The sequence below is a fragment of the Rhinopithecus roxellana genome, chromosome 20, assembly GCF_007565055.1.
Source record: "Rhinopithecus roxellana isolate Shanxi Qingling chromosome 20, ASM756505v1, whole genome shotgun sequence".
Taxonomy (NCBI): domain Eukaryota; kingdom Metazoa; phylum Chordata; class Mammalia; order Primates; family Cercopithecidae; genus Rhinopithecus; species Rhinopithecus roxellana.
Window position 1 is genome coordinate 42305757 of NC_044568.1, and position 23923 is coordinate 42329679.

Sequence of the window (23923 nt, forward strand, 5' to 3'; positions counted from 1 at the left end):
GACCTAAAACGGTACAAAGGAGAAAAAGACAAATCCCTTCAGCATTCAAAGAATTTATTAAAAAATAAAATTTAGGCCTAAGATAAAGGAATTTCCAGAAGCAAATAATAGTAAAAAAGAGGAAGTAAATAATCCCTGCCCAAAGTCTTAAGGATTGAAAAATTTGCCTTAGACCTCCAAAAAATACTGAGGAAGAACTGACGTGAGTGCTTATGACAGCTGCAGTACAGGGGAGAAAAACAAATGTAATATTCCATAGTCTTTGTGGTTTTCCCTCCAGAAAGCCAAATAATAGGAGATCATATGTTATTCAAATATACACAGATCTGAAGGAAAGGATTTTTCTATTATAGAAAACTCTTTGCTGTTAAGAAAAGCAAATAAAATATATAAGCAGTATGAATATCAACATTTTCCTTAATGATGTCTACTTTAAATGATGTCTAAAACACTCATACTGCAAACTCATTTCGATACTTATTAGACCCTAATACATATTCAATAAATATCTTAGGTGTATTCTAAAATCTGTAAAAACATAAAGTCTCTCCAAAATATTTACCATTTGGAAAAACTGAGACAACACCATTCAATAAATATATATCCAATGCTTATACGGCGGGCAGTGAGGAAAGATGGAAAAAGGTCCCTCATGCTTCTGACAAAGGGAGCTGGGGTTAGGGACAAACTTAGCTCCCTACCCAAAGCCTACAGATAAAGCATCTACTAGAAGGAGACCTCCCATTCCATCAGTTTTCCAGTGGAAAAGGGAACTTTGGTAACACTGAAGTATCTCTGTGTGAGCAAGTTTTTAGGTGACTATACAAATCAGCAATAGCAAAAGGGGAATAGAGAATCTATCTTTGCATTGTAACACATTTATATCTTACATTATAAGCCAAAATATTGGTATAAATATCCTCGCCCACAGAGTGAAAAGTTAACCAAAAACCTATAAATTAAATTGATAAAGATGAAGCTAAATAAAAATTCTAATTAAAAAAAGAGGAATTATGATGAAAACCAAGATAATTTTGAGACAATACAGATGATGCACCCCAAACTAAGCACCATTCCTGAATACTGCAGGAATACCCATTCTGCATATGACACGTGAGAAGCTTGCACTGGTACCAGGTTTCCCAGGACAGACTTCCTGGGTGAAAAAAGTATTAAGAGATCACAGTAAACTCCAATATTGTTCTAGTTTTAGGTTATGAATACCATGTTTTAGTAATCCTTAGTAATTTACTTGATAGGTTATTAATAAGTAGCCCTTAGGCATACCTAAGTATGAACAACTATGAAGCAATAAGAACCTAAAAAAAAAAAAAAAAAAAAAAAAAAAAAAGGAGGTATATTTCCCATGTGGAGGGATTGGGCAGGAACCACATCTTGAGAATCACTGTATTAAGGGAACACAGGAACGAAAATAATTCTTCAGGAGGTAAAGGGGTAAGAAAAAACTAACACCAAACATTAAACTATGAGGTAATATACTTGCTGAGTAAGGTATTTCAAACCTTCTATTTGAGGTATATAGGACCCATGAAATTATGCCTGGAAACTATAATTTCAAGCTATGCGCAGAGTTCATTCCTTAACAAATTTAAGGAGTATATAAATTCCTTACTATTTCAAATGTATTCTCAGTTTTCAAAAGCTTAGAAACAAAGTGGAATGTTCTCTAAGAGGCCACCACTATTTATAACTTTTCCTGATTTAACCTTGTATATACCACACATTTATCTAAAGTTATTGCTTTTACATACTTAACCAGCAACCACTCCCTTTTGGAATGGACACATTTGTATGTTTTTTCTACTCACAAAGGTTGGCAAGAAAAGGATTTCAAAAGCTGACTTACTGAATCATAAACCAAAGGGAAATATTCATTCCTTCGCACTTCTAAAAGTTGTAAAAGTCCCCTCCAAAAGGTTGTGGCCCAAATTATGGCATTTACTACTTCGTGATTATTCTGTTTTTCAATTTTCTAATTTGAATACCAGGGAAAAAAACTACCCAAATTCAATGATAACTGCCTTGAAAATGCCAAAAGCTTGAAGAGAAGCTATATCCATAGTTTATTATCCCCAAATAATTCTTTTGAAATTGATTGTTTGTTCCCCTGTGTTTCCCATTTGTGGTGACTATTGACTTTCCACTTATTTTGCAATCCTGAGACTATCACACCCTACTTTACAAGTATCCTACTCAAAAATACAGAACATTTCCTATTTATTTATTTGAGACAGGGTGTTGCTCTGTCACTCAGGCTGGAGCGCTGTGGCTCAGTGCAGCTGCAACCTCGCAGGCTCAAGAGATCCTGCCACCTCAGGATCCCAAGTAGCTGGGACTATCTGTATGTGCTAACACGCTGGGCTAATTTTTGTATTTTTTTGTAGAGATGGGGTTTTGCCATGTTGCCCAGGCTGGTCTTGAACTCCTGGGCTCAAGTGATCCTCCCACCTTGGCCTCCCAAAGTGTTGGGATTATAGGTGTGAGCCACCATGCCCAGCCATAACTTCCAATTTTAAGTAGTGTAATAGTGATTACTATCCTCAAGAATTCCTAACGTTTTCTCTAAACTATAAAGAGTGTGAAAGAAAGCTGTATCTAAAAAGATGCAAAGGGATTTCCCACTTCATTATAACAAATTACTTCATTGTTAAGGAAAGTATATACAATTCTCGATAGACTAAATTAAGCTCATGAGGCTAGGCATGGTGGCTCACACCTGTAATCCTAGCACCTTGGGAGACCAGCCTGGGCAACATGGCGTAACCCTGTCTAAAAAAAGTGCAAAAATTAGCCAGGTGTGGTGGCTCACACCTGTAGTCCCAGTTACTTGGGAGGCTGGGGTGGCAGGATCACCTGAGCCGGGGAGGTAGAGGCTGCTGTGAGCCACGGTTGCACCACTGCACTCCAGCCTGAGAGACAGCATGAGACCCTGTCTCAAAAAAAAAGAAAAAGAAAAAACAGAAAAAAAGAAATACAGAACAACTGTTTGTTAAACTCTTGCCAAAACATATATATATATATATTTTTTTTTTTTTTTGCCTCCAGGCCCCATAGAGCTACATAACTCAGATTTGCTGTTTTTACCTGATTCACTACAGATTAACACACTATTATACAAAATGCTGTTTTTATTTCCCTTTGATACTTGCTAAATGAGAAGTTATTTTGCTGAAAAAAGCAGAAGCCCACATATAGAGTATGCTAGAATACCTCCTATAATCAGTAACTTAAAAATAATAATTGAGGGCTGGGCACGGTGGCTCATGCCTCTAATCCCAGCACTTTGGGAGGCCAAGGTGGGCAGCTCACTTTGAGCTCAGGAGTTCAAGACAAGCCTGACCAACACCGTGAAACTCCCTCTCTACTAAAAAAAACAAAAATTAGCCGGGTACAGTGGTGCTTGCCCATAATTCCAGTTACTTGGGAGGCTGAGGCAGGAGAATCGCTTGAACCCTGGAGGCGGAGGTTGCAGTGAGCCGAGATCACGCCATTGCACTCCAGCCTGGGCAACAAGAGTGAAACTCAGTCTCAAAAAACAAAAAAACAAAAAACAAAAAAAAAAAACCCAACTAAATCCCACATAAATTGCCCAATATTTGAAAAACCATCTTTAACAAGTACCACGAACCAAACACTAGTAAAATGTCACACAGGGACACAAGTCTCTTATAATCTCATAGAGGGATCTACAAAGCAAGATATCATCCCAGGAAATGCAAACTCCACATAAGGGGAAAAATAAAGAGAACTACTGTGCAAGAGAAATTTAAAAGCAACTTCCAAAGTGCCTCATGATCTATAGTCTGGGGCTACCACAACAACGCATAGTATTCGTGGAGGAAAAAAGGCAAGTCTTTACAAATCACAACTGAGGGAGAAAGCATGATATTCACTAGCTGTAGACATCCAAAAGCCATGCCTCTCTCTCTGTCTATATATACATATATGCAAAAGGGGGAAGAGGTTTATAATGTTGAGATCAAATTACTTAGAGGAAAATTTCAGCTGTCGGGGAAAAAAATCCTGAAGGAAAAAATATTACAATGGTAACTCCTGCCAGCACCATAAGAAGTTCAAAGTAAGTAAAAATTCTGAGAGTAAAAGCTGGAAATCCCACCATCCCCATCTAAGCAGGGTTTGAAACCATGGGTTTAGATCATAATATGACCTAAGAAGCTGTGAACCTTGAAGCTTTCAGTACAATATGGCTCCCAGCACTCCGCAGGTGGCAGACAACTACTGTATTAATCTCACCCCTTACCTCTACATACTGCTTTACAATTTATAAAATGCCTTCACTTTTATTCCTCAACAGCAACCCGTTTGGTGGTAGAATCACAGTAACTTACGTTCACGCAGCTTGTAGTTTGTACTTTCACACACTGCGCTGGTTATTTTACAGAAGAGACTTAAGGAGGTTAAGTCACTCCACTAAGCACAAACAGATGGTAGGTGAAGGGCCTGGAAAACTGCGGGATTCTACTCAGTCAGTAACAGACACTTCTAACCCTTCAAAGTTCAAAGTGCAACACTCCAAGGGGAGCAACCTCACTGAGAGAACTATACAAGACAGGACCTCAAAGTCTCAGGTGACCGTCTCGGTCTCGGTCGGTTTCCCTCCCCAAAGACGGGGAAAGTGAGGCAGCAGGCAGAGACAAATGCCTAATTTGGACTCACGCAGGACGTGTTGGTGAGATGGACTCTCCCCACCCTACTCGGGCACTAAGCCCGGAAGCAGTTGGATCCTGTGTCTGGGACACCTGGTCGATGAATTCCCGTTTCCCTTTCACTATTCCCCACTCTGGCTTTCTTATGGATGGAGGTGTCTTCTTCCCATCACCGCCCAGAAACCCCCTCTCCCCAAGGTCCTTACCCAATTTTCAGCTCCGGCCTCCGTAGTACGAGAATCCGCTAGTTCTGGCTCCTACCTCCCAGCCCCATTCTCTGTCTTTCTATCCCAAGGCGTTTCTAAATCTCCCAGGGGAGGTCCGCCTCTCACCCGTGCCACCTAGACCGCAAACTCCACAAAAGGAACCCTCCCAAAGCGTCCCCTCATCTACCCTTTCTATCCCGGGCACCCCTGAGTGGGTCAGGACCCCCTCAGCACCAGGAGCCACCCCAGGAGTTAGATAGCTGCCTCTCACCTGGGCCCTGTTAGCCGCAGCCTCCTCAGAAGGGCGACCCCCAAGAACCTCTTCTGGTGAGGACCCCCGAAAGAGGGAACACCCTCTTCTAGGAACCTCTTTGGATTCCTCAAGCGCGGGCCTCGGTGGAAAACCTCTCGGCTGTTTCCCGACTTCTGAGCAACGCCACCTCTCTCCCGGGCCCTTTCCCAGAGCCTGCCCCGGCTCCACTCCGGTCCGCCCGCCCCAGGCTCGAGCGGCTGTTTCCCTTCCTCACAGTCGCCTCCAACCCTCACACTCCCTCCCGCTCCGCGTGCCCAGGGGGCTTCTCAGAGCAGCGCGGTCGGGCTGCGGCACTGACTTTCTTTAGCTCCCGGGCCCACCAGAGGGAGGAGGCGGCGGCGCGACTCCTTTGTGACAGGTCCGAGAGAACGGTAAAGATGGACGCGAAGCCACGGCGCTGCCATTACGCGCACAGCCCACCCCCGCTTCGTACCGCCCCAGCCCTCCCTCAGTCCCCTTGGAAACGCCCCTTCCTCGGTGGCAATCCCTCTCCTTGACAGCCAATCACCTTTCAAAAATCGTGTCACGTGATCAGAAGAACCGGCCCGCCCCCCAAGCGTAAACTGGCCAATCCTCATACTGAGACATGAACGGCCCAATCAAGTCTCTCCGGCCAGTTTTCAGGGTACCGGATTTCCATCGGGCTCCCGGGGAGGAAGAGCTCCGCGGATTGGGTTACGTCGCCGGAAGTGGGGCGGGACTCTATTGTGGCGGTGAGGAACAGGAAGCCCTGAAGGGTCAAAAGGAATACAAAAGCAAAGGCTATTTTCTTTTTTTTTTTCCTTCTTTCATTCGTTCCTTCCTGTTTCTTTCTTTCTTCCTCTCATTTTTTTTTTTTTCTTTTTTAAGAGCGAGCGGCTCTGCGGTGGCGGTTTGGGGTAGGCGCCGCCAAGGTGAGGGCGTCTCGCCTCCCGCGCGCCGGTAGGTGAGTGCGGCCTCGGTCCTGGCCTGGCGGCGACACCTGGGTTCCAGCTTCTTTGCCGAAGAGAAGGGGAGCTGTAGCTGCTGTTAGGGATAGGGCCAGGCCTGTTCTCAGTCCGCCCACCCGCCCCTTGCCCGGAGTAGCCGAAGCCTGGGGCTTGCAGGCCCAGCCTGAGGGTAGCTGAGGGTGCCCGCGGGAAGGCATCTGGGTGGCGGGGGAGGACCCTTTCAGGCGGGCCCAACACTGCCGGGCGTTTAGTGGGTTTTCCCCACTTTTCTGCTAGATAGGGCCACCCAGGCTTCAAGTGAGTAGCAGGCTGCGTTCCAGAGGTCTTGGAACAGGTCCAGGTTACTCCGATGTGCGGCGTCTGGTTGGAAATGGTTGCATCCCAGAATGGAAGTGCAGGATGGGAAGCACATTTATTGTGTGCCATGTACCAGTTGCTGTGCCAAGCGCATTTTCTATTACGGAAAACAAGCCAGCTGGCCCGTTTTGCAGAAAACTTAAGGAACAAAGACGGAGAGTTGAAGCGTCATGCTTGAGAGTTGGTGGTCCTTGTGACTGTCAGTCCACACAGAGGAAAAGGGAAGACCTGTTTGTTGGTAGTCGTGCTTCTTAAACGTTAGTGGAAAACAACATCTCCTGGGGCCCTTTTAAAATACAGACTCTCAGATCCCCGCACCCTCGGGTAGTCCGACTGGCCCAAGAAGCCACATGTGAGCCTGGTGGTCGGAATTCCTGATGACCTCTTGCCTACCACTTGTGAGATAAGATTTGTCGATTCTTCAATTATTTGGTGTATTCATGTGTCCACAGGGACACCATAAAATAGAAGGCACCCTTCTGAAATCTTTGAAGGAAATCAGTGGGTAGACTCCTTTTTGATACAAAATATTGAGCCGACAGCAGCTTTTACAGTCTTTTAGTTAGATAACCTGCGAACAATTTGTAAGGGTCTGAAAGTATAGGCTGCCCGATTATCTTTCTCAACTGAAGTCTTCATGTCCTTACCCTGTGGGGAAGTGCTTCATGATATAAGAAAGGAATAATTTTGTCAAAACCATTTAGTTGATTATCAGTCTTCACTGTCATCTTCCAAGAATCGTGATGCTTGGTTAGAGTCAAGCTGCTGTTTTAGCTATTGAAAACCACGTATGTGGTAAATCAAGTAACAAGTGCAGTGTAAGTACAGGGTCATAGTGTAATTATGCCTTTACGGCAGCTAAATTAAGCATTTTAACGTGTTCACTATTAGTAACCTTTTGAACATACTTTGTCTTCATTCTTAAATATTATGTTTCATTCTTCACTATAGAATGTTGATTGTTTTGTCTAAAATGAAGTACCGACAAGTTTAAAAAAAGATTTGTCTTTGGTTTTCTGTATTTCCACCATGCTGTATGGAACTATGGGTTTGTTTTTGTTCAGTTTGTTTGGTATTTATTAGACTTCTTGAATCTGTGGATTAGTGTCTTTCATTAGTTCTGTAAAAATTCTCAGCCACTTTATATGCATATACTGCTTCTTCCCATTGTCTCTCTTTTTTGTTGAATTAACTAACCTTTTCATTCTTTTCTCTATATCTTTTACTCTGTTCTTTCATAGTACATTCTGGATAATTTCTTTATTCTCAAGTTATTTCCATTGTTATTAACCTCGGCCACTGAAATCTTAAATCATGTATTGCATTTTTTAGTTTCTGAAGTTCTGTTTCTTTTTTGACACAGTTTTACAGTTTCTTATTTCTTACTATTAATTTTGAGGCTTAATTTTATTTCTTTAAACATGGAAAGTATAGTTGTTTTTGTAATCTCTATGTTTAATTCCACTGTCTGAATTCCCTTTGGGAGAGTCTGTTTCTGTTGTCCATTATTCCTGCTGTTTTACTTCCCAGTTCATCTTTACTTTGAAGCTGTAGTTCTTTTGGATACCAAATTAAGATGGAGAGGGAGGTAGTTGTCAGACTCCACTCCCTGGATGGGCTCCTGGCTTGAAATTGTTTCTGTTATCTCATAAAGGCACTGAAACTTTAGCTTTTAGGTCAGAGAAATCCTCAGGATGAAATCCATTTTGAATATTGGGCTTAATTTCTGGTTTTCACCTTCTAGATTGTGTCCAAATTCTTTACTATCTTGTTAGCTTTTCTATTTAAGAATTAATATTTTTATCCGGGCATGGTGGCTCACACTTGTAATTCCAACACTCTGGGAGGCCGAGGTGGGCAGATCACTTGAGGTCAGGAGTTTGAGACCAGCCTGGCCAACATGGTGAAACCCTGTCTCTACTAAAAAAATACAAAAATTAGCCAGGCATGGTGGTGGGCACCTGCAATCCCAGTTATCAGGAGGCTGAGGCAGGAGAATCGCTTGAACCTGGGAGGTGGAGGTTGCAATGAGCCGAGATCGTGCCACTGCACTCCAGCCTGTGTGACAGAACAAGACCCTGTCTCAAAAAAAAAATTTTTTTTTAACAAATTTCAGGCATATTTAGTGCAGAGGTGGATAATTGATCTCAAATACCTAGCCCACTATTTCAAGAAATGAAAATCCCCCTGTATTCTGATTTTTGGAATGTGAAATTTGTGTGATTTCTAGCATCCTTAGGTTAAAGATGGTTATTCTTCATATACCTAAAATTTCCACCACTTTCACTGTGCGTCGTCACAGCCACTGTGAAAATTAAGCTTTCCCAATGCTTATCCTAGTCTTCCTTTCTTTACTCTTTAGTGCCTCTTAATGGCCTATAACCTAGTTTTACTTTTCCTTAAATTGCTGTGTGCCAACCTTACTTCTTTACTGAATGAGTGTAAGTTCCTCAGTTGCCTGTTTAGTACATAGCATTGTATCTTGCACGTAATAGGTTCTCTGTAAATATTTGCTTCAAAAAATTTTTTTCTTTTGAGATGGAGTCTCGCTCGCATCACGCAGGCTGGAGTGCAGTGGTGCAATCTTGGCTCACTGCAACCTCTGCCTCCCGGGTTCAAGCAATTCTCCTGCCTCAGCCTCCCGGGTAGCTGGGATTACAGGCATGTGCTACCACGCCCAGCGATTTTTGTGTTTTGAGTAGAGACAGGGTTTCGCCATGTTGGTCAGGTTGGTCTCGAACTCCTGACCTCGGGTGATCCACCTGCCTCAGCCTCTCAAAATGCTAGGGTTACAAGCATGAGCCACTGTGCCAAAAAAAAAAAAAAAATTATTTGGCCTTGTCTGGTTATTGTAATGCAAAGCCCTCCCCCCCCCCCACCGTGTTTTTTTTTTTTTTAAAGGGAAATGGGTATCTCGTTATGTTGCCCAGGCTGGCTTTGAACTCCTAGGCTCAAGCAGTCCTCCAGTCTCAGCCTCCTGAGTAACTGGGACTGCGATTATTTGTTTTATTTTGTTTTTAATTTGGTCTTGAAGTGGAGTTACATAGGGTGGGGGTTGAGGATGGAGTATGACTTGAGGTGTGGGTTAGGTTCTGAAGCGAGCCTAGATGACAAAATAGCTTACAAGCAAAGCTACCCTTGAAATTTCAGGGAAGCAGCATGTTAATTGTAGTACTAGTGTTGCAGAATTCTGACATGGCCAGTGTCATATTATAAAATACATATTTGGCCTTCTTCCCTGTCTCCTGTGGCATACAACTCCTATAATCCTTGGAATCTCCAAAATGATTGGTGTCTTTTTATATGCTAAGGAGCTGACTGGTAGCTGGCAGCCCCTAAGTAGCTTTAGGATGGGAGCTGGTCACTTGAAAGACCCAGGGAAGATTAGAGAGTTGGGACTTTCAGCCCCTCCCCAGTGTCCAACCTCTGGGGAGAGGAGAGGGCAGAGGAGCTGGTGATTGTGTTGATCACCAGTGGTCACTGTTTAATTAATCATGTCTAAGTAATGAAGCTTCCATAAAACCCCAAAAGACTGGGTTTGGGGAGCTTCTGAATAGGTGGACATGGGAGGTTCCTGGATGATGGTGCCCCAGAGAGTGCATGGAAGCTCTGTGCCCCTCCTACATGCCTTGCCCTATGCATCGCTTCATCTGTGTCCTTTGTAATATCCTTTTATAATAAACCGGTATATGTAAGTGTTCCTCTAAGTTCCTCTGAGTTCTGTGAACTGGTCTAGCAAAATTCATAGAACCTAAGGAGGGGGTCATGGGAACCCCGATTAATAGCCAGTTGGTCCGAACCACAGGTAAAACAACCTGGTTCTCGTGGTTGGTATCTACAATGGAGGCTAGTCTTGTGGGACTCAGCCCTCAGCCTGTGGGATCTGATGCAGTCTCTGTCCAAGTAGGTAGTGTCAGAATTGAACTGAATTAGAGGACACCCAGCCGGTTGGTGTCTGCTGCAGAATTGGTGGATTGCTTGGTGTGTGGGGACACATCCCTCACAGAATTATACTGTGTTGATTGTTGAGTGAGAGAATAGGAAAAACACTTTGGTTTGGGGTTTTTTTCTCTAGATCCTCAGGCAAGTTTTATTTTGGCTTTGGAAAAAACTGCTGTTTTTCTTCCTGTGAGCCCCAGATGAAGTTGTTGGTTTGTATTTAGGAGTCACAATATGTAAAAAATGCAATGAATACAATCATGCATAGTGAGGGAAGTGTTCATATTTGGAGAGGCATGTGTGAATGAGGATCAGCTAAGGGAACCGATATTTAAATTAGTTGTCTTCTAGTGCATATAGATGAATTCAAGATAAACGCATATTTGAGACTCTGCTCTTGCGCTATGGAAAGATAAATCAATACTTTTTTTTAACTTTTTTTTTTTTTTTTCCCCAGGCAGGGTCTTATGCTGTTGCCCAGTCTGGAATGCAGTGGCCCTCATAGCTCACTGTAGCCTGGAACTCCTCGACTGAAGCCATCTTCCCGCTTCAGCCTCCTAAGTAGTGCACCATCACACCTGGCTAATTAAAAAATTTTTTTTGTAGAGACAGAGTCTCACTGTGTTGCCCAGGCTCGTCCTAAACTCCTGGCCTCAAGTGATGCTCCCACCTTGGCCTCCCACAGCTTTGGGACTACAGGCATGAGCCACTGTGCCCAATCTGTTTGTTTGTTTATTTTTAATAGAGATGGGGTCTCTCCATGTTGCCCAGGCAGGTCTTGAACTCCTGGACTCAAACAGTCCTGCCTTCGCCTCCCAAAGTTCTCAGATTGCAGGTGTGAGCTACTGCACCAGACCTTAATTTCTTTTTGTTTTTTTTCTTTTTCTGAGACGGAGTCTCACTCTGTTGCCCAGGCTGGAGTGCAGTGGTGTGAAATCTCAGCTCACTGCAACCTTCACCTCCTGGGTTCAAGTGATTCTCCTGCCTCAGCCTCCCAGGTAGCTGGGATTACAGGTGCATGTCACCACACCTGGCTAATTTTGTATTTTTAGTAGAGATGGGGTTTCACCATGTTGGCCAGGCTGATCTTGAACTCCTGACCTCAAGTGATCAACCTGCCTCGGCCTCCCAAAGTGCTAGGATTACAGGTGTGAGCCACCGCGCCTGGCCAAATTTCTTATTATATGTGTTTGATAGATGCCTGAAAGGTTATTGCAAAGCCGAATTTTTTATTGTATGTGTTTCATAGATGCCTGAAAAGTTATTGTAAATTGCCCCTTATAATAAACATTTAAAATATGGATTAAATTGCTTTTTCTGTGGTTTAGTTTTTAGATTCTTTTAGTCTTCTTTGCTACTGGAGTATGTTAAATAAGCTTCAGTGTTAGAAGATTGACTTTACTTTGCCTAGTAATAAATACTAACAGCGGGCTCTCTGTTAGCAGTTATCATCCTCTAAATATATTTTATGATATAGGAAAAGTCAGCTAAATTTTTAAAAATCTAAATTATTGTATCTTGGTAGAAGTGCCTTCTGTCCAGAAAGCAGTCTTTGTTTGGAATATAATTGAGTTAGCCAGATGGCAAATTCCTCTTAGTTGCTGTCCTGCATTTTGAAGTACAATGTGACTTGAACATCAGAGTAAAAAATATTGGAAAGCAATAATCTATATTTACTGACAGAAGGAAATGAATTGACCTATTGCTTTTGCTACTCAGAGTGAAGCCTTAAAACAACAGAACACAGAAACCTGATTCCAGTGTGTTTTTACATGTATAATCTGTCTAATTTTAGAATTAGAAGGATATGGTGGCCAGTGATGTAAACGCTTAAGTCGTTTGCCATCACAGGATTCAATTCCGTAGGAAACCAGATCTCATTACCCGTGCCATGGCACCAGCTTAATGGAGTCATTTTTCAAGTTAGGAATAGCAATTATTTGGGGAGCAGCAATGTAAGTTTTGTATTTTAAAATGTGTAGTGTGCTATGTAAGAACTGAGCCCATTTTGTCCCACCACCCTGGAAATTAAATACCACGGTCTCCAATGTAAACCCAGTAGTTTAGTGTTTAACCATTACTTTGGCTTGAAATATAAGAACTTTGTTTTCTTGACTGTCAGGCAGATTTGAAAACCACGTTCTTTATTTATGCCAGTTTGAACTCTAAGTTTGGTGGACAAAGTGAATTTTGAAATGATTTTAGTTTTCTATGAATTCCCTATTTGAAGAACTTGAATAAATCCTTTAAAAAATAATGTAATGTTTAGTTTGATAATTAAACTTGAGTCACTTTGAAAAACATGTGAGTAAAGGAAAGCTGACAGCATTTGTTTACTCTTTCTAAAGTGGAACAAAATAAGCATTCCTAATGTAAGTCCTCTGCATTCCTATAGGGGTCTTCACAGTTAGAGCCTATATCCCCCATATCCCTGGGCTGTCTTTTGTTTTGTTTTTAATTACTCTAGCAAACAAAAGGGGAAAAGAAGAGACTTGTGAAAATTTACCTAGACAATAGGAATTAGAAGTCACTACAATCTAGTTTTTTAGCTTCTCTGTCTACTTCCAGCAGGTCAGTAAGTTACAGGTACTTATCACCTCTTTCTTGCAGAATAAACAGCCATTGGACTCTTCAAAGAAATACGCTGTCTGCGTCAAGTACTGCTTTTGCAGGTTAAGTGACCATTTTTAATCAGTTGAAATTAAAGGAAAGTAGCAGTTATTTTTGAAAGATGATGTCGATATATGATATAGTAAAGTGATGTAAGTTTTGGTCCTTTGTTTCTTACTGCATAAATTGTATGGTGTATTCCTATGATACTGACACTTCAGCAAATACTTGCTTGGTGGCTGCCAATCTCTATAGCTTACACTGGACAGTACCTAGGAATATTCATGTGAGTTCCTTCCTCCCTGCTCAGATTCTTCAGCTCCTCATGGTTGGTTTATTTAGTAAGTATTTGAATACCTGATATATGCCAGACACTGTGCTAATAATAATAAGCACTGTGGAGACGAAGAGCTGTTGGAACAGTCATAGATAATAAAACACAATGAATAAGGGCCGTAGTAGAGTTATGAATGATCGTAGCAGGAACACAAAGGAAAGAAATACGTGTTAACTACTCTAGGAGGTCTTTTCATAAAGGAGATGGTCTTCAGTGAGATTCTGGGTGGGTGGAGCAGCAGTTTGCATGGGGTGAAAAGAAAGCAAGGGTATTCCTGGCAGAGGGAACAGCCTGAGCAAAGCCATTGCAGAGAATGAGGACCTACAGAAGAAAATGCTAATTTGAAAAAAGATGTATAAAGCAGTCTATGTTTTAGTCTAGTCCTTTTAAACTTACAGAAATTTATTACTATTGTGGCCATCTAACTTGGCTTACTTTCTTTATTTGGGGATCAAGGGAATGCCAGAATTATGATATTAGTTTTATTATTAATTTATTTATTTGTTGAGACAGGGTCTCACTCTGTTGCCCAGGCTAGAGCGCAGTAGTGCAATCATGGCTCACTGCAGCCTCAGCCTCCTGGAGTAAATGATCCTCCTGGAGTAAATGATCCTCCCACCTCAGCCTCTGAGTAGCTGGGACTACAAGCACACACCACCATGCCTGGCTAGTTTTTAAAATTTTTTTGTAGAGATGGGGGGTCTTGCTTTATTGTTCAGGCTGGTCCTCCTGCCTTGGCCTCCTAAAGTGCTGGGATTATAGGCATGAGCCACCATGCCCAACCTGAATTAAGATATTAGTTTTAAAGAGCAGACTTTTATAAGTGTGCATTAGTTTTGACAGTGTGACTGTGCTTTTGGGAGACCAACCCACTGAGAGCTGATGAGAAATACATTTCTTGTCCCGTTTTCGCCTCTGCAGCACTTGTCTTTAATTTTTTTTTTTTAATGTATGCATTTGCTTTTTTATTTTCATTAACCAACTGATTTCTGATTTTGTCCCTGTGTATAAAAGATTGTAGGCCGGGTGCAGTGGCTCATATGTATAACCCCAGCACTTTGGCAGGCTGAGGTGGGCAGATCATATCGCTTGAGTCCAGGAGTTTGAGACCAGCCTGGGCAACATGGTGAAACCCTGTCTCTGCAAAAAAAAAAAAAAAAAAAAGTTAGTCAGGTGTAGTGGTGCATGCCTATAGTCCCAGCTATTCGGGAGGCTGAGGCATGAGAACTGCTTGAAGCCAGGAGGCTCTCTGATTTCTTATTTAGATAGAAATGTAAAAATCTAGGGTTTGGTTTTTTTTTTTTTTTTTTTTTGGCATATTGGAAGATTTTTTAATTTTCTGTTTTAAAAATATAGGCCGGGCACAGTGGCTCATGCCTGCAATCCCAACACTTTGGGAGGCGAAGGCCAGTGGATCACTTGAGGTCAGGAGTTCAAGACCAGCCTGGCCAACATAATGAAACCCCATCTTTACTAAAAATACAAAAATTAGCCGGGCATGGTGGCACACACCTGTAATCCCAGCTACTCAGGAGGCTGAAGCAGGAGAATTGCTTGAATCTGGGAGGCGGAGGTTGCAGTGAGCCAAGATCATGCCACTGCACTCTGGCCTGGGCAGCAGAGCGAGACTCTGTCCTAAAAAAAAAAAAAATTATATATATATAACAAGAATGAAGAGAGACATTTACTGGGGCGCCAATGGCATTGGCATATCCTAGTATTTATTTCCCAGGTTTAAATCATATCTAATCTGATAAATTCATTTCCCTGAGACATGATTATTTTTCTCCATCTTACAAGATTAAAGTAACTAGGAATGTTTGGCTCAGAAAAACAACAAATTAGGAGGAACATGGGAATTGTCTTCAAACAACTGAAGTATGGTCATGTTAGAAAAGATTCGATTCTTTTTGTATAGTCCCAGCAGATTGAACCTATGTGTTGAATTTATAGTAAAACAGATTTTAGTTCAGTTTAAGGAAGAACTGTCCTAACGGTCAAATCTGCTTAGAGAGGGAGTTGGCTGCATAGGAAGGGAGTGCAGTGGTCCTTCTTGAAGTTTTAATATATGAGGTGGATGACCTTCTCCTGGGTGTGTATGGTAAATTCAGATGTCGAGTGATTATCGTGTTAGGTAGGCTATAAGGACCTGTCCTACTCTGAATTATTTAGGAAAAATGGGTGATGGAAAGAAACCAGGTGATTAATACAGGATGAGAAAGGAGACTTAATGGTTAATAGGGTATAAGAAAGGGGGAAACTGAGGGTTGTCCAGAATGTCTCTCCCAACCATTAGAGCCCTAGAAAGTTCACGTTTTCTCTGCCAGAGACATTTAAGAAATTGTTGGCTCTGTTTTCATAAGAGGTTGTTCTGTAGAACTTGAGGAATTTTTGGCATTTTCACAGAGACTGAATAGTTCTGCTTCAGTAATGAGCCTCTGGCTGGAGTCGTTGAGTGCTGCTAAATCAGAAGTGTCCAGGTTGTGGGCTTTAGGTGGGAGCAATAGCGTCTGTCAGTTGATTTCATTTCTTTCTAGTAATTTTCACAATTCTTTCTTGTTATTGTTACATTAAACTAAACCTCAGCAACAGGCTGAGATTATTCTCTTGTTCTGAACGTTTGGGTTTGTTTTTTCAGCTTCCATTTCTAGCTTTACTAAATAAAAATGTTGCATGAATATTCTCAACACTGGAATTTGAAGTAGGAAGAAAGCTGAAGTTGACATGTCTTTGTTTTCAACCAAGATTTAGTGTTTTCTGGGGAAGAGTATGGTAAAGTTGGTAAGAGTATGAATTTTTGATGTTAGGCCTGACTTTGGTTCTTAGCTCTACCATTCACCACGTGTATCACCTTAGACAAATAATCTAACTCCTCTGGACCTCAACTTCATCTATAAACAGATAATATTTCTCATAGGATCAATGACCATGTTAATTAGATAATATCCATAAAAAGTATACAGTACATGGTAAGAGCTCATTAGCGGTTAGCTGCCTTATTTTTGTGGTAGCGTGGAAACTTACTGTTTTTGTTGTTAGTGTTCATCTTGGAATGGACATTGGATTGAATATGTGCCTCCTTGTTAGCACATAGTGCTGTGAATAACACATAACATGTCTGGGTAGGGGTTGATTCCACAGTTACTCAAAAGGAAAGAAACCAATAAAGAAAAACAGAGGTTTAGTTTAAAAGGAGTAATACGGCCAGCTGCGGTGGCTCACACCTATAATCCCAGCACTTTGGGAGGCCTAGGCAGGTGGATCACGAGGTCAGGAGTTCGAGACAAGCCTGGCTGACATAGTGAAACCCCATCTCTACTAAAAATACAAAAATTAGCTGGGTGTGTTGGCACATGCCTATAGTCCCAGCTAATCAGCAGGCAGAGGCAGGAGAATTGCTTGAACCCGGGAGGCAGAGGTTGCAGTGAGAGTGCACCACTGGACTCCAGCTTGGGCGACAGAACGAGACTTCGTCTCAAAAAAAAAAAAAAAAAAAAAAAGGAGTAATAAGTAATACACACTCTGCTATCTTTATTTCCTTCTCTCCTCTGAAGAAAAGCTCAGTTAGAAATAACAGATTAGGTAATCTTCTGTGTCAAAATATGCATAAAATGGTTGAGGTGGTTGTGAGAGTGAGAAAAGAGAAGGATTGAAGTTCAAATCTTTTTTTTTTTTTTTTTTTTTGAGACGGAGTCTCACTCTGTCGCCGGGGGCTGGAGTGCAGTGGCCGGATCTCAGCTCACTGCAAGCTCCGCCTCCCGGGTTCCCGCCATTGTCCTGCCTCAGCCTCCCGAGTAGCTGGGACTACAGGCGCCCGCCACCTCTCCCGGCTAGTTTTTTGTATTTTTTAGTGGAGACGGGGTTTCACAGTGTTAGGCAGGATGGTCTCGATCTCCTGACCTCGTGATCCGCCTGTCTCGGCCTCCCAAAGTGCTGGGATTACAGGCTTGAGCCACTGCGTCCGGCCACGAAGTTCAAATCTTAAATGGCACAGACAAGGGGTTTACAAGGAGGAAGGTCAGGAGAATGACAATGAAGAGTCAGATTAGTATTCAGGAAAGTACATGGAACTGAAGTTGGAGTTGGGAGATCTGTTCTTCCAGTCTCACTTTCTCCATTCATGGTTTGTACAGACTGGACTTGATCACTAAATCTTCGGTAGCTGAGATTCTCCATCTTCATCTACTTGGAGGCAAGAGCAGGTGAATCAAGATAGTGTAATGTCCCAGAAACAGGAATTTCAAGAAGAAACAATGTCAGATGTTACAGAAATAAAGGAGGATGAGAGCTGGGAAAAGGATGGGATGCTCAGGAGGCCAATTTATCTAGATTAGAGGGACAGAGAAGTATCTGCAATGTGAGATTTACTATGGAACACCAGGTAATAAGAATTATTCCAGGTCCTCTTGCCAACTGTGTAGATAACATCGATGTTAATAAAAATTCCCTGATAGGAAAAGTATATTCATGTGCTTTCATCAATGGCCTATAAATTAAACTATTTGAGAGTATTTTTTTTTTTTTTTTTGAGACAGAGTCTTGCCCTGTCGCTCAGGCTTGGGTGCCTCCCAGGTTTAAGTGATTCTCCTGCCTCAGCCTCCTGAGTAGCTGGGATTACAGGTACGTGCCACCATGCCTGACTAATTTTTGTATTTTTAGTAGAGATGGGATTTCACCATGTCAGTCAGGCTGGTCTTGAACTCCTGACCTCGTGATCCACCCGCCTTGGCCTCCCAAAATGCCGGGATTATAGGCATGAGCCACCGCGCCCTGCTGAGAATTTTTTCTTTTTTTTTTTTTGAGACGGAGTCTCGCTCTGTCGCCCAGGCTGGAGTGCAGTGGCCGGATCTCAGCTCACGGCAAGCTCCGCCTCCCGGGTTCACGCCATTCTCCTGCCTCAGCCTCCCGAGTAGCTGGGACTACAGGCGCCTGCCACCTCGCCCGGCTAGTTTTTTCTATTTTTTTGTAGAGACGGGGTTTCACCGTGTTAGCCAGGATGGTCTCGATCTCCTGACCTCGTGATCCGCCCGTCTCGGCCTCCCAAAGTGCTGGGATTACAGGCTTGAGCCACCGCGCCCGGCCGAGAATTTTTTCAATTCAAAGTTAGAAGATAATTTTTAGTTTGTTGCTGGGTGAGACAGAGCTAAATGTCCTTGTTTCTCTTTAGAATTTTAATTGCAGTTCTCACTTGAAATGATATTTTTGTTTTTGTTTTTGTTTTGTAGATTGGTTGTTTCATTATGGATGGAGGGGATGATGGTAACCTTGTTATCAAAAAGAGGTTTGTGTCTGAGGCAGAACTAGATGAACGGCGCAAAAGGAGGCAAGAAGAATGGGAGAAAGTTCGGAAACCTGAAGATCCAGAAGGTATACTGTGACATTCAGTATAATGGTCTTTGATCCACGCAGTAGCCCTGCAGAGTAGGTATTAATTGTCCTCACTTTGTTTTATTTATTTACTTTTTTGAGACGGAGTCTCACTCTTGCCCAGGCTGGAGTGCAGTGGTGCGATCTTGGCTCACCGCATCCTCCACCTCCCAGGCTTAAGAGATTCTCCTGCTTCAGCCTTCCGAGTAGTTGGGATTACAGGCACCTGCCACCACGCCTGGCTAATTTTTGTATTTTTGGTAGAGATGGAGTTTCATCATGTTGGCCAGGCTGGTTCCAAACTCCTGAGCTCAAGTCATCCTCCTGCCTCGGCCTCCCAAAGTGTTGGGATTACAGGCGTGAGCCACCACACCTGGCCAATTGTCCTTACTTTAGAGTTGAGGAACTGAGACTCAGAGGGGCTAAGTCACCTGTGTAAGGTTCTGCACAGCTGGGAGTAGAGCCAGGATACTCACATCCTATTCGTTTTCTGCCTACCACACTGCCTTCCAAGAGATTCTGCTCCTCTCCTCCATCTATACAGGTGGATCCATGGTCTGAACAACTGAGAACACTGCTGCTGTGGAGGGTTAGGGCTGGCCCCTCAATCAGTTAACTGTTTCAGGCCATGGGCGCTATTGACATTGATAGTTGGCTTTGAGAACTGCTGGCCCCTCTCTGAGGTCCAAAGGGAAACTGGACTTTGTACTATTTTTGTGTTGTCCACACCCTCAGATCATGCAGAGACTTGACTTTGTCTTTAAAACCTTTTGTGATTCCAAAATAATACGAAAACAATCTGAAGTATGTATCTCCTCCCCCTCCACCTCTCTCCCATCTCCTTTTCCTTTCAGAATGTCCAGAGGAGGTTTATGACCCTCGCTCTCTATATGAAAGACTACAGGAACAGAAGGACAGGAAGCAGCAGGAGTATGAGGAACAGTTCAAATTCAGTAAGCTTCCGAAAACACAGAGTTCAAGGGACTCTGTGGGGTATTTTTGATGCACTTCTGCCTCGTGCAGCACTTTTCCTAACTAGCCATGGAATTGTCTTGATTTTCGAGTCTCCAGATGCTCATTTGGTGGAAAAGAGACAGCCTTCAGCCTTCTAGACCACATTGAATATTTTTGTTTAGAGCTCAAAACACCCATTTTAATTCTATGGTAATATTTAGTAATGGGAAAAATGCCCTGTTTTTTTATGCCCTGTTATCTATTCAAACGCCATGGTATTTACCAGTTCTTTTTTTTTTAATCCCCTGAAGAATCTGCTGTTTATTAAAAAAGGGGAAAGGAAAAATCTTATTTTTCCCTTTAGCCTGCTAAGTGTTCCCTGTTTAATTATTTCCTCAGAAAATATGGTAAGAGGCTTAGATGAAGATGAGACCAACTTCCTTGATGAGGTTTCTCGACAGCAGGAACTAATAGAAAAACAACGAAGAGAAGAAGAACTGAAAGAACTGAAGGAATACAGAATATCCTTTGTACCTGGAGGAAAACCTGTAAGGTTTTCCATTTTCTCATCAGCATCTATGGATGTCGTCTCCTCATCAACAGAAGGGGGGTTTTCTACCTGGTGATCTCTCAAGTCATTTTCAACACTGATTTTCCTGTGATTCTGAAAAGCTGGCAACGGTTTGTGGAGTTTGTGTTGTGTGCAAGAGTGTTGTAGTCAAAAGTCCACATCCTTCTTAGGGTTAACTCAAGGCATCAATCCTAATAGTACTGGGATTAGACTCTCAGACAGGTGGGCAGTGCAGCCAGCTTCATCCAGGGAAGAAATTGGCCTCTGAGTTTTAAAAACATGTTTAGCAACTTTCCTATATTCTTAGTGAGATGTTCTCTACTGGTTATAGCATGCCCTCTCTCCATAGAAGGGCTGAGAAATCTGCAAAGATGACTTTGCTGTGGCTCAATGTTGCCTTTTGGTCATCCACTGAAATGTCTTAATAGACATCCCAAATGTAACTTAGCCGAATCAAAATTCTCAATATTGTGCCACATAACCCCCACTCATCACACTGCTCTTCCCCAAAGTCTCTTCTTTTTCTGGTTCTCCCAGTCCCAGTAACTGGTAGTCCTATGCTTCCAGGTGCCTGGGCCAAGAACTGCTTCCAAAATATACTCCAAATCTCTTGAATTCTAGGTATCTACTGCTACTGTAGTAGTAGTAGACTTTCTTCTGGACTCCTGTGACCATCTAATTGGTTTGTTTCTGCTCTCATCCTCAATAATCTATTCCGTAGACAAGAAAGGGAACTTTAAAAACCATACATGGCATTATGTCACTTTTCTATTTGAAACACTCTAGTGGCTTCCCCTTATATTTAGACTAAAGTCTTATTCTGTATCAGGCTGTTGAAGGCTCTACATTATTTAGGCCAACCCACCTCCTTGTTGCATCTTGAAGCCACTCTTTCTCATGTTGACTGTACTGCAGCCTGCTGGCCTTCTTTATGTTCTCTCTCACCATGCTTTCTGAGTCCATCTCAAGGCCTCAGACTTGCTGTTTCCTCAGCCCAAAATGTTCTGCCCTCAGATTTTGCAAGACGCATTTCACAGCTCAGCCCTCTGCTCAGCTCTCCCTTTTAGAGACTTTCCCTAAGCACCCCACCTAAAATTGCTATCGGTAATATCAATTTTTTTTTTTTGAGAAGGAGTTTCTCTCTTGTTGCCCAGGCTGGAGTGCAGTGGCGTGATCTTGGCTCACTGCAACCTCTGCCTCCCGGGTTCAAGCGATTCTCCTGTCTCAGCCTCCCAAGTAGCTGTGATTACAGGTGCACGCCACTACGCCCAGCTAATTTTTATATTTTTAGTAGAGACGAGGTTTCATCATATTGGTCAGGCTGGTCTCGAACTCCTTACCTCAGGTGATCCGCCCACTCCAGCATCCCAAAGTGTTGGGATTACAGGTGTGAGCCATTGCACTCGGCCAGTAATATAATTTTTATAGATTTGTCACTATCTGAAAGTTGTCTTTATTTATTTGCCTACTGGTTTGTCTATCTCTTTCCTGCTAGAATGTGAAATAAATGAGCTCCATAAGAAAAAGACTATCTGACTTTGGCCACTTCTGATTTCCCTAGTGCCTGGCATATAGTAGATTCTCAGTAAATATGTGAATAAATTAATAAATGATTAATAAGAGATATTAATAGGACCATTTGTCTTCATGTGAGGAAGCTTATTTGGATATTTCAGGCTTATATGTTGAGTAACATCACTGGTATAATCCAACAGGCTTCACCTCTAAAATGGACGACTTGACTGTGTATATGTACTAGTTGGTATTTTCTTGCACAGAATGTGCAGCAGCTTCCATTTTAAGAGTTAAGTGGGAAGCCCAGACACGGTGGCTCATGCCTATAATTCCAGCACTTTGGGAGGCCGAGGCAGGAGGATCACCTGAGTTTGAGAGTTTGAGACCAGCCTGGCCAAAATGGTGAAAACCCATCTCTGCTAAAAATACAAAAATTAGCCAGGCATGGTAGCTTGTGCCTATAGTCCCAACTACTCAGGAGGCTGAGGCAGGAGAATCGCTTGAACCCGGGAGGTGGAGACTGCAGTGTGCCAAGGTCACGCCACTGTACTCCAGCCTGGGGACAGAGCAAGACTTCGTCTTCAAAAAAAAAAAAAAAAAAGGATTATGTGGGAGAAGACATGGAATGGACAGATACCCTGGGAATTGATTTACATTAGAACTGGTGTTCTGTACCAGAAAAGACCTGGCTTCCAGTCGCAGTTCTGTTACTGGCATTCATGTGCAACATGGAGATAGAAGTTTATGGAAAGTTATACCTCAATCTCAACTGTAGGATTGAGGCTGATTATTCTGAACTCCCCCTTCCCTGACCCTGATGACCCCAGAATAATATGTGTTCCTTTGTAGAGGTAGGCAGACACCCATATTGCGTTGTTTCAGACACAAAGCTTTTTCCTCCAAGGAAATACATTCATTACATTTCTCACTTGAATGATATTTTGTTTTATGTTGGCAGACTAGCAAATAAGACATATAGTGTCCCCCAAAGCAGCATCTGGGGAGAAGTGCTGTTGAGTGTGAGATGCCCTTTGGTTTTCAATTAAAAGGGAAGAATGAACAGGGCAGCAATGAGACAAAAGAAACCTTTGTGTCCTGGTAACATTGCAGTACAATGAGGCTCCAGGGATAAGGGCTTTAACTGGAAATTTGGAAAGTTCTGACTGTCTAGAAAAACCGAAAAAAAGCAGGCCTTTCAACTCACTGACATCTAATGCACTAATCCCAAGCATGCAAGTAGCCAGGACATGTTGAGATAGGAATTGAAGGATTAGACATTTGTTTATTGAAGCTCTAAGTTAGGAACTTGTTCTTGGCTTTGCTTGATTACTATATAATATGTTGTATAATAGGATACTTCTGAATACAAATAAACTGTGGTTTAAACCATGTAAATAACAGAACTCTTGTTGTTTCCTCTCAGGTTAAACCAGTATTTAGCAGTATTGCGTATGTTAAAAATGGTGCAATTTTAAGAGAATGCTGCATCTAATGAGTTTCTTGAGGTTTTTGAGGTGTGTTTGTGTTTTTAAAGCATTTTGGGAGAAGAGGGGCTTAAGAAGGAAAAATTGCTTATACTTTGTGGATCAAAAATAAGATTACTGGTCGGCGCGGTGGCTCACGCCTATAATCCCAGCACTTTGGAAGGCCGAGATGGTCGGATCACAAGGTCAGGAGATCGAGACCATCCTGGCTAACACGGTGAAAACCCCGTCTCTACTAAAAATACAAAAATTAGCCGGGTGCCGTGGCGGGCGCCTGTAGTCCCAGCTACACAGGAGGCTGAGGCAGGAGAATGGCGTAAACCCGGGAGGCGGAGCTTGCAGTGAGTGGAGATCGTGCCACTGCACTCCAGCCTGGGTGACAGAGCGAGACTTCGTCCCAAAAAAAAAAAAAAAAAAAAGATTATTAACACCCCCTACCCCTCACAACATGCTAATTTTTTTTGGCATTTTCTCCTAGAAAGATGAAATCTTTTTTTTTTTTTTTGAGACAGAGTTTCGCTCTTGTTACCCAGGCTGGAGTGCAGTGGCATGATCTGAGCTCACCACAACCTCCACCTCCTGAGTTCAAGTGATTCTTCTGCCTCAGCCTCCCGAGTAGCTGGGATTACAGGAATGTGCCACCACACCCAGCT

General features: G+C 42.6%; 2 protein-coding genes across 11 annotated transcripts in view; one reads left to right on the forward strand and one right to left on the reverse strand.

Moving 5' to 3' along the window:
* RSPRY1 (ring finger and SPRY domain containing 1) overlaps nt 1-5660 on the reverse strand; it is a 52473-nt gene extending 46813 nt beyond the window's left edge. Inside the window, exon 1 of one of the 3 annotated variants that reach the window (XM_010365473.2) lies at nt 5166-5659. The gene's annotated coding sequence lies outside the window, so the exon portion shown is untranslated. Of the gene's footprint in view, nt 1-4894 lie in introns of all 3 variants that reach the window. The other 2 variants (XM_010365472.2, XM_030924530.1) reach the window with 2 other exon arrangements.
* Nucleotides 5661-5840: 180 nt separating this feature from the next.
* The window catches only part of PSME3IP1 (proteasome activator subunit 3 interacting protein 1), a 34683-nt gene continuing 16600 nt past the window's right edge, over nt 5841-23923 (forward strand). Inside the window, exons 1-5 of one of the 8 annotated variants that reach the window (XM_030924532.1) lie at nt 5899-6132; nt 13043-13104; nt 18605-18746; nt 19601-19699; nt 20100-20221. In XM_030924532.1, coding sequence (XP_030780392.1) covers nt 18620-18746; nt 19601-19699; nt 20100-20221 — 348 coding nt within the window. In that variant the 5' untranslated portion in view covers nt 5899-6132; nt 13043-13104; nt 18605-18619. Of the gene's footprint in view, nt 6133-13042; nt 13105-17279; nt 17582-17914; nt 18000-18604; nt 18747-19600; nt 19700-20099; nt 20222-23923 lie in introns of those variants that run through there. The other 7 variants (XM_010365468.2, XM_030924531.1, XM_030924534.1 and 4 more) reach the window with 7 other exon arrangements.